Source organism: Chrysochloris asiatica, unplaced genomic scaffold, assembly GCF_000296735.1.
Source record: "Chrysochloris asiatica unplaced genomic scaffold, ChrAsi1.0 scaffold00035, whole genome shotgun sequence".
NCBI classification, from domain to species: domain Eukaryota; kingdom Metazoa; phylum Chordata; class Mammalia; order Afrosoricida; family Chrysochloridae; genus Chrysochloris; species Chrysochloris asiatica.
The window spans coordinates 4,778,052-4,788,872 of NW_006408553.1; the positions used below are offsets into that span (position 1 = coordinate 4,778,052).

The window sequence follows — 10,821 nt, forward strand, 5'->3', positions numbered from 1 at the left end:
AAAAAAAAAAAAAAAAAAAAGACCACCCTCTTGCATCATTCAAAACCTAGTCTTCGTAACATTTGCTTTCTGAACCAGTCCTCATTACCACTGTGTCAAAGGACTTTCCATTATGACCTGTAATTTGACACAAAATCATTTTATTGTGTTATAGTATCTAAGGAGATTAGATAGTGCCAACGTCTGTGTGTAATGGGTCATGGTCACAGAGGCTAAGAGACTCTCAGGCAGTTTGATTACAGCTATTATATGACCTGATTTTAGAAGGAATTTAACCTTAACCTAAGTTTAATTATAATTTTCTAGGACAGCCTTCGTTTTTAGAAACCAAAACCATCTGGAAAACATCCAGATGTGATAAATTATAACACCTGCACACTTACTGAACTAACTTGGAATTTCAGGGGTAGACTGTCAGTAGGTCAAGGATGAGAGAGAAATCTTTTCCCAGAATGCTTTTTCTCCCTAAATCATGGTTTCATCAGGCCCCTGATTCTGACTGGGACCTTTTGGCATCAGTGAAACATATCCCTGGTTTCATAAACACTGTGATATTGTTTTTGAGCTTCTATCATTTGTAGTCCCTGGGTACGCTGGTTACCTGTTACTTTGCTTCAACTTAAGGCTTTATCTGTAGTTTATCAGATAAACTAGTGTGATTTGAAGGAAAATAGACAACCTAAAAGGAGCTTATTTGGGCATTACATCAAATGGACAGGGCACCCACCAGCTGAGCCAAGAGGTTCACTCTGTACTAGTTTCCACAGTTCTACAGTTTACAGTGGATCCATCATATCAGGAAAAGGGAAAAAGGGCATTGGGCTGTCTGCAAAGAACTGGAGTCCCTAAGAAGCGCATCCAAGGCCCTCATTTATTCAGGGATCTGTCCATCTGTGAGTGGAGGAACCTGCTAAGACTTTTCACCTATCTCCCAGATTCTCACCGTACAGTGCCTCAGAGGGATTGACCTTCTTGTGTGCTAGTACTTAGCTTCAGGGTAGGTGTGAGAAGAGGTGGCAAGAGAAGGGCTGGTTGGTTGATGTTGGCCTGGAGAAAAAAGATATTTTAATCCACTCCTCATTTAAGGTCTAGAATCCTGGTGTGGTGCTGTAGGATAAGCTCTGGACCCCAAGGTTGGTGGTCCCAATTCACCAACCACTACTCAGAAACCAACTCAAAGGCTCTTAGCAACAACTATTAACAACATGCTTGTGGCTATGATCCCATTTGGGAATGGGTGGTCTTTGTTGTGTTAATGAGACAGGATTATTGTAGGGTGGTGTTAGTCACTTAAGCAAGTTAGAGAAACTGAGATGGAAGATTGATGTCAAGACATCTGGAGATCTCCAAGGAATCAGGAAGCAAGCTGAAGAGACAGGGACCTTCCCCAAGAGCCAGCACCCTGAATTTTGGACTTTAAGCTTCCTAAACTAGGGTGCTAAGTAGTGTGGCTCTGTGGGTTAATGCGCTGGATTGCAAAGCCATTATGAACTGCAAGGTTGGCAGTTCAAGCTCACCAGCCGCTTCTCAAAAACCCTACACAGGGTGGCTGTGGGTCAGAACTGACTCAACAGCACTCGAGAACAACAAACTGAGAGAAGATACGTTTCTGCTTGTTAGAGCCAACCACTTACGATATTTCTTTTATAGCACCACTAGATAATGACAGAAAAGACAATAGGGCTCTGATAACCCATGGCATTTTTACCAGGAAGACTTTTTTTTTTCTTCTAATAAAATGGTATTGAGTACAGACAGAGAGCTTAATGTGGAGCAGGAGCAGGCCAGAACTTCTGTCTGCTGAAATAAGAAAGCACACGCAAAGAACGCCACTCCTCCTACCCATAGCACAGCTTGCTACAGGAACTCAGCAACTTTGCCGTCTTTCCAAGATGTGTTTGTGCATATTCTACACCTTTTACAAATTTATCTACCCATCTGATGGATGTAATAGTAAGTAATAGGAAGGGAACTTTGAATCAAACCTCATTACCTTGGACTAATTGGGAAGAAGATTAGCCTGAATTGAGAAGTGAATTCATAAGGCATTTAAAGTTATTTATATACAAAACATACACATATATTCACATAAACCAAAGGAAAAAAAAAAAAGCAACAACATGAACAAACAAACCCACTGCCACCAAGTTGGTTCTGACCCTTAGCAACCCTGTATAGGGTTTTTAAGGAGCGGCCGGTGAGCTTGAACCGCCAAACCTGTGGTTCAAATGACTTTGCAGTCCAGAGTACTAACCCATAGTGCCACACCAGGACCCACTCACTCTCTTTCTCGATCTCTATATATGTAATGTACTGGAACTCAAGGTCAGTTTGAATCACAAGGTCAGCAGTTCAAACCCACCAGCTGCTGCTCAGAAACTCTATATAGGGTTGCTATGAGTCAGAGCTGACTGAAAGACACTTAACAACAACAGGAATACGTGTGTGTGTGTGTGTGTGTGTGTGTGTGTATTTAGTGTCAGTGAAAGATCATTTGGATTAGCTACAGTGGAAGGCATTTAGGAGACCTGGTTCTAGCAGTCTAACTCATTGAACCACCTGGATAAGGAATTCTCAGCCTCAGAATGATTTGCACTTATTGTGGGGGCTGCCGTGTGCACTGTGGAGTTTTTAGCAGCATCCTGGACCTGCAGCACTCCCATCCATGACAACTCAGTCTGTAGACATTGCTTAGCTAAGAACCACCATTCTAGGACAAGTCCAGTCCTTCCCCAGGCCTTGGAGTCCTCAGCAGTAAATTTAGTTAGCCTGAAGGAGAGTCTTTAATCCCCCTTCTTAACTTTATCCTAAATTTTGGATTACCCAATAAGCAGTATAGGCACAGGATTACTGTGCTTGCTTACTAATCTATACTGAACAATTTGATGTTTTCCCCCACATCAAAGATTCTGTGTCTAGGCTGGCATCTCTCGCCCAATCCGACAGTACCTTCGTACAGACTCAATGCCTGGATTTAAATGTAGGGGGAGTCCTGGTGTGGCGCTATAGGATAAGCACTTGACCTCAAGGTCAGTTTGAACCACAAGGTCATTGGCTGTTCCTTGGAAACCCTATACAGGGCCATGATGAGTCAGAACAGACTCGATGGCACTTAACAGCAACATACTAGAGATGTGGCACTGGTATGGCTCTGTGGGATAAAACACCAAATTACAAGATCAGTTTGAACCACAAGGTCAGCAGTTCAAACCCACCAGCTCATTAGAAACCCCATACAGGGTCGCTATGAGTTGGAACCAACTCAATAGCACTTAACAACAGCAAAAACAACATAACACTCAGTAAACATATCTGTGGTGAAAAACATGGGAAATTATCCACTACAGATAAGCACAAGTAAGCCATTGATTACCTTCTTGGGTAATCCTACTTCCAAATCTAACACTCCTGGTATGACCACCAACAAGCCTGTGGAGTCTTGCAGTGTCGGTTGATATAAACAGGTATATGTTGTTGTTGTTGTTAAGTGTTGTCAAGTATATTCTGACACATAGCGACCCTGTATAGGGTTTCCGAGGAGCAGCTGGTGAGCTTGAACGGCCAACCTTGTGGTTCAAACTGATTTTGCAGCCCAGCACATTAACCCACAGCACCACACAAGGATTTAAATCGCCATCTATATACACAGGTATATAGATATTTACTCTTCTTAAGACAGCTAAACCTTTACACTCTTATACTAGCCATTTGCTTATATAACCTTCCTGTGTCCATAACCAAATGGATGACATTTTAGTAAGATCCCCAGACAGACTCAACTTTGCTTTCATTTTTTGCTAACCTTTCCTTACATAGCTTGGTGTGGTGCTGTGGGTTAATGCGCCAGACTGCAAAGCTGTCTGAACTGTAAGGACGGTGGTTCAAGCTCACCAGCTGCTCTTTGAAAACCAACTCAATGGCACTTAACAACAACAACATTCACCGAGGAGAATTTTGAAAATGATCTGACTGAAGTACTTGCTTTTCTTTCCCATAGGAATTCTGACACTAAAGAGAGCAAATGAACTTCTGAGCACGGGTGTGCCAGGCAGTTTTCTGATCCGAGTTAGTGAAAAGATCAGAGGCTACGTCCTATCCTATCTGTCCGAAGATGGCTGTAAACATTTCATCATCGATGCCTCTGCGGACTCTTACAGTTTTCTGGGTGTTGACCAGCTGCAGCATGCCACCTTAGCGGATCTGGTGGACTATCACAAGGTAAAACAATGTATTCATTTGTTGTGTGAATTACTGTTCTACAGCAGCTGTAACAATGAAAGGCAATTCTAGCAAAAAAGATTGAGACAAATTAATTGTGGGATTCGTTATTTGATAATTCTTTCTGATAATCAGAATTCTTCATTGCAATTCTCACCATAGGACTTAGTTCCTCCTCAAATATTTAGGGAAACCTGACTAAAATACTAGACTACAGGATGTGCTTAAGGAAAAAAAAAATCTGTACACACAGCAATCATTTTGACCGCAGTCTTAAACTACAACTTGAGTCCAGGAGGGTTCAGATGTCCATGGGAGTTAGGGAGTGAGAAAAATCGCTTTTAAAATGATCAGACCCCAATAAAGCTTGGTATAAATTCAGGGTGTGGAAGAAGTAACGTTCTCTAGGGGTGGGTGGGGATGTTACTGTTACTTATACTATGTCAACAACCTGCCCAGTGCACACCCTGCTGACACTGTGCCTTGTGGTTAACAGGTGGAGCCCATCACTTCCCTGGGAAAAGAGCTCCTCCTCCACCCCTGTGGGCAGCGGGAGCAGTTGCCTGACTACCTGGAACTCTTTGACTGATGGACCCACGGATGTCATCCTGCACCTTCCCGCTGGGCTGTCCTCTGGACAAACACCACTTAAAGGGATATTTGTGTATAAAGCCAAAGTCGCCCAGCAGGAGAGCCAATACTGATCAACTCAAAGTCTCTTTGGAGTTCTTTTTTGAGATCTCTCTTCTGCCCAAGTTCTGGGGTTTAATGTTAAGTGAAAGTTACCTCTGCATCCTATGTACTCCAAAAGCAGGAGAAAACTCCCAATTTCAGCTAACTCGCTAACATGAAGGATAAACCGCAATGATGAATACAAGACAAAAGAAACAAAGAGGAAATTGTAGCCTGTTAGGAATGAAGGTCCTTCAAGTATCTCAATTAAGTAGCTTGTCAGAACCTTTTTCTGACCTCTACATTCTCTCTTTGCATCATTCCCAAAGGTCTCAGGGTCCTGTTTATATAAAGTTGGGTGTTGCCTTTGGTCTGCTGGCAAAAGAGCCTTCCCGGATGGTTGAGATGGTCCACAAGGCTCACAGACTCCAGTCACTATGGATGTTGGAGCCACTTGTGTGCATAGAAAGACACAAGTTGCACATGCAGATTTAACAGGAAGTTTTAAAATGTGGGCAAGAGGCCTGTGGGAAGTCAGCAAGCTCTCCCCCGAGTGTGTTTCTGGAGAAGGGGTAACACTTGTCCAGCCTATTTGGTTCTCTGTCTAGGTGTGCATCAAGGAGGGTAAAGTCCACGCACACACACGTAAGGTCTTCAGTATTAGTGCCGCAGAGACCAGAACAGGCTCCTCAAATTGTTTGGGTACCACTTTACAGAATGATGGGAACGGATGTGTATTAGGAATACATTTCTTGACATGCAGTTCTCCCTACTCAAAATGAAGTTAAAAAGGGAGGTGAAAGTAACCTGCCAGCTAACTGTTTAACTCTAGGACATATTCATGTTCATTCAGGAACCCTATGTCCCAGTCACACATCACCTCCTCCAGCCACTCTTGGCCAGCCCTGCTCAGGAGTGATGGTCACTGGGTAGTGACCCAGGGGGCACTGAGACACTCCGGATCATCTTTTTTCAGGGAAGATGAAGATTTATGTGTGCTTCAGGCCTAACTCCCTGAGTCAGCATTCTTTAAAAGTGCCTCTTAAAGACAGAAGAAAGATGGATCAGTCTGTTCATGTGGTGCTTGGTTGTGTGAAATACTCATTGGCAATGTATGCTGTCATCCAAGAAGAGGATGTTGTGTATATTTTAATGAGAAAGCTTTTAAATACCAAGCATTCATTGTTAAGTGTTCCTTGACATTTCCCATGTGGTTTATATTGTTAAACAATGACAGCAAGTATCTGTTTCTTAGCTTCTGTTTCTAACTGTGATTCAACAATCATGGCATACTATGGAATAGCACCGGCTGAAAGTCAGAAAGTTGGATCTTCTTCCCACCTTTAGCTATGTGATCTCAGACTGCTCACTTTACCTCTCTGAGCATAACTTTTCTCATCTGCAAAAATAAGGCATTTTAACCAGGTGATCTTTATTAAATTCCCTCACAGCTTTAAAAACGTATGGCTCTGGTTCCATTGCTTTCTAGAATTAACAGGAAAGTATGCTACAGTCACTAATAATTTTGAATGCATAAAATGTTCAGACATCACCCTCTGCCTAAATTATTTAAGAGGAAGTATGGAATCCTGGTGTGGTGTTGCAGGATAATGCACTAGACCTCAAGGTGGGTTAGAACCCCAAGGTCAGTGATTCAAACCCACCAGCTGCTTCTCCGAAACCCTATACAGGGTTGCTATGAGTCAGAACTGACTCAACAGTACTTAACAACAACATGGAGTCCTGGTGTGGTACTGTAGGGTAAGAACTGGACTGCTAACCTCTAGGTTGGCAGTTTATACCTGCCAGTTACTCCTCAGGAACCCTACACAGGGTTGCTATGTGTCGGAACTGACTCGACAGCACTTCACAACAACATGGTCCTCCTATTCAGGCATAAATACACTAAGAGATAGCTACCAAAGATTTAGAAAATAGGAAATAACCATTTGAATTAACCTAATATGGCAACCAAAACCAAACCTAACTTACTGCCATCAAGTTGATTGTGACTCACAGCAAACTCTACGAAGGGTTTCTGCATCTGTAAGTATGGGAGCTGAAAGCCTCATCTGGCTCACACAAAGCGACTGGTGGGTTCGAACTCTTGACTTTGCAGTTAGCAGTCCAGTGATTATCCTACAGTGCCACCAGGGCTCCTTACACTGGCTAAAGAGGGGAGCATATTTGAATTCTGTACTATTTTGTTCTGTTATCAACATTCAGAGGAATAAACATCTAACATTTGATGAAATGATGACCAAGAATATTTGAAGCTCTTTTTTCTTATGTTCTCAGGAAGGGAAAATGGTTTCCAGAATCCAGAAATTGATTACAACTAACAGGGGTTGATGAGCTCCAGATGCTCATCCCAGCTGCGCTTTTATCTTGGCTTTGCCTGTGTCTGACCCTGATTCCAGTCTAAAGTGAGGATGTCCAAACCTTTCTTCTGTCATCTCAGCAAGTTCCTTTCCTACTCAAGGTTTCCTGGTCTGGGATGTTACCTCTGGTTTTTCTTACTGATTAGGTTCCCAAGACCAGGGACTCTCATCTGCCTCTTGGAGATTGTACCCACCTGTCTCTCATCACCCATAATGGTTCTCTTCTCTCAGTTCCCTCTTGGTTTTTCCCTTCCTTCAGTCATCACACGATTTCTGGCTGTTTCCTTCATATTGGTAGACCCTTTCATTCCCACCCAACCCCATCAGGTCCCCCACCTGTAAGCCTCCTGGTACTACTGCAATGGACTGCATACAAGCATTATTTTGTTTCTCTCTTTCAGTGCCTCCATCAGTGTTTAGCTCTGTAAGTGTTACTGAGAGGTTCAAAACGTACACCAAGAAGAGGAAAAAACACTGGGATAATAAGGATTTAAAAATAATAATAAAGAAAGGCGGGGTAAGGGAAGAACTTGAAGCTGGGCAGACCACCAAAAATATTGTAGGGACATTTGTACCTAAAATTGCCCCTCCAAGCCAAAGTCAACACAAGCCCAAACATGTTTTTACCACCCTCACACATACAGACCAAGGGGTTCCTGGCATTTGGTGCATAAATACAACTGATTTATAGGCTATGCTTGCTTTTGCGTTCATTTTGTCAGGAAGCAGGTAAGCTCTTTGTTTCAGGTTGCATAACTACATAGGTCTTTTTTAGCACACAAGTTTTCTTCAATTGTATCTCAGAGTGATAGTTCTGTTTGAATTGTGATTTTTCTCTTCCTCACTTGACTGTCTTTTGCCTTCCATTTTGTGATTCCCATCATTGTTTTCATCTTTCCATCTTTTCCCTTGCATTTTAGGAGATCTTTTCATCTTTGCCCATCCCACATCACTGATTCAAGTGTTTGCAGTGTAAATTTTGCTCTTCACTGACTCCACTGGGGGACTTAAATCTTATTATTACATGTCCTGTTTGCTGCCTATTGCCACCTCAGATTGAAAATGATCAGGAGGCTTAAATATAAAAAGTACCTTCTACTTAAAGTATAAGGAGCTCTGGTAGCATAATGGTTACAAATCGGGCTGCTAACCTGAGGGTCAGCAGTTCGAAACTACCAGCTGTTCCATGGGACAAAGATGAGCTTTCTGTTCCCATAAAGATTTACAGCCTCAGAAACCCAATGCAGAATTGCACCTAATAACAATAACAGAGAGGACACTTTCTAAACACCTGATTCAGACACCCCCTAAGTTAGCAGTAACCAATCTTTATACAAAATGATTCAGACCCTGTGGGATTTCTAACCACAAACTCCTAAGTATGACCAGAAGACTTGTTACTAGCCCAGCTCCCTCTGGGGCTGACCCTGCCTCTCTCCTGGACAATTCAGGCAGTGCCAATTCCAGCCAGGTGCCAATCCCCTGGTGCCCATATCAGTCTGAATCAGCTTTTATTTTTATTCAACTGAAAGGAATTCATTCATGGAGTCTTCTCAACAATTGAGTCAATATCCTGGTAACTGTTCACAGTGCTTTGCCTCCACAACCTAGCAAAATGGTGAGAACCTCATGTTTTGTGGGTGGTCTCTCAATGGTTTACAGCGCTCACTGGACTTCGAGTCATAAGGTCAACAGTTCAAACCCACTAGCTACTCCTCAGAAACCCTAATACAGGATTGCTATGAATCGGAACCGACCCGATAGCACTTAACAACAGAGAAGGCTTACCAGCCAGTCCATTCCCAACCACTGTTTACAGTTCTCTACTTTTTAAGTGACTCTATTCAAGGTTAATAACGAGAACAAGCTAAAGAAATGTTTCCTTCTGCGTTTGAGTTTCATTTGAAGGTTGGTTTGCGTATCGCTTTTTAGCTTTCTAAATGGGTGATGTTTATTGTACATTTAGAACTGTGGGGGAATAATGACTAAGATAGAGGGAGTTGTCTGGCAGTACTGTGCTTACCTGATTCCAAGTTACAGTGAATCCCAGGTTGATGAAGAGTAAATCCAATTCACCAATGGTCAGTCCTCCCCTTTACCTGGGTGTTTGCTTGTAAAAAGCAAGCCACTTGCCCAAGAGCTGACTGCTGAGAGAACCATTTGTAAGTGTTGGGCAGTGGCTGCTGAAGTAGCGGGGCGCTCCCTTAATCTCAGGGGTGACTATAAGGCCTGAAGACAGCAGCAGCCCAGCTTCTCTTCCGGGATAAGGCCCACCCTTCCCAGACTGAGACCTCCACAGTTCACCCTCACTTGCCCCTCTGCTCTGAGCCTCTTCCTGTCCTCTTGCTAGATTATATCGGACACGGGTAACTACTCTGGAGGGTGCATTCAAAGGGATTAGTAACGTGAAGCAAGTTTGAGAGGCACCTCTGCTGACAGGAGAGAACATAGTCTCTTGGTTGAAAAAAAAAGAAAAACCCAAACCAATACACTGGCCCAGCCCCCACCATTTTTGTCAGTGACGGCCAAGCATTGAGCCCTGCCAGGAGAAACAGCTTTGAAATCAAATATGAAGCTAATCAGAATATGGATCATGCAACGCTGCCAGTTATTTGATGTGTGTTGGGAGTAGAACATGCCTACCCTTCTGAGGAACTGCCCAAGGTCATTATCTCTAAACTGCAATTCTCTGAGACAATATCAAATCTATTTTAAAAAACAGGATTTCCACCTGCACTTACCTCCCTCTCTAGGCAGTTGTTAAGTGTGGCACCTCGATCCTGTGTGAGAGCTAGCTGCTTTGGAGCCTTCAATTCCAAACGGAGCCCTAACACCACCGTAATTACACAGCAGCTGCAAAGAGGCTGCAGGTGGCCGGTTGTTTAACTGTTCATGGATCACTGTGTTAACAAGCTTGCATTCCTACTCCAGGATTTCTCAAGAAGGACTGAAGAGCAGAAAAACAGTGGAAAACTAAAGCCACAAAAAGGGCAGACTAGGGACTTGGCCCAGGCTACAGATCTTTCCTCCAGACCTCCCACGTCATCTGGAGCTGGTGGTGAGGGGATGAAGAAGGCAGAACTTGAGCTCTCAAGACAGGCACTTGGGGGCCCAGACTCAGGACAAGTTCCTTAGCGTTTCTGGGCCTCTGTTTTTCTTACCTGAAAAATGGAAGTAGTGATATGTTACCTAAGGAAATCTGGATTGGGTAAATGGTGAAAGTGAAAGGTAGTGGTTTGAGTTCACACAGAGATGTCTCAAAAGAAAGGCCTGGTTAACGACTCCTGAAAAAATCAGCCAATGCAAACACTATGGAGCTCAAGTTTACTCGAACACAAATGGGGCCACCATGAGGTGATGTCGACTCAGCACCTACTACTTTAGGTAGGAAATCTCCAACTTTGTTGGAAGTTACCTACTTTAGATGGTTTGCAGGTTCGAAATTAGCGGACTAGCTCTGCTCCGTATTTTGACTTACAGTGATACTGTCAACCTTATGATTAGCAGTCCAGTGATTATCCTATAGTGAGTGCCATACCAGGAGTCCTTG

The 10,821-nt window shown here is 43.2% G+C and overlaps 1 protein-coding gene across 1 annotated transcript in view; it reads left to right on the forward strand.

The window, feature by feature from the left end:
* The window catches only part of SH2D4A (SH2 domain containing 4A), an 84,487-nt gene extending 79,680 nt beyond the window's left edge, over positions 1 to 4,807 (forward strand). The window contains exons 8-9 of the mRNA XM_006859908.1: positions 3,998 to 4,218; positions 4,715 to 4,807. Of these exons, the coding sequence (XP_006859970.1) occupies positions 3,998 to 4,218; positions 4,715 to 4,807 (314 nt within the window). The remainder of the gene's footprint in view (positions 1 to 3,997; positions 4,219 to 4,714) is intronic.
* Positions 4,808 to 10,821: the final 6,014 nt, after the last annotated feature.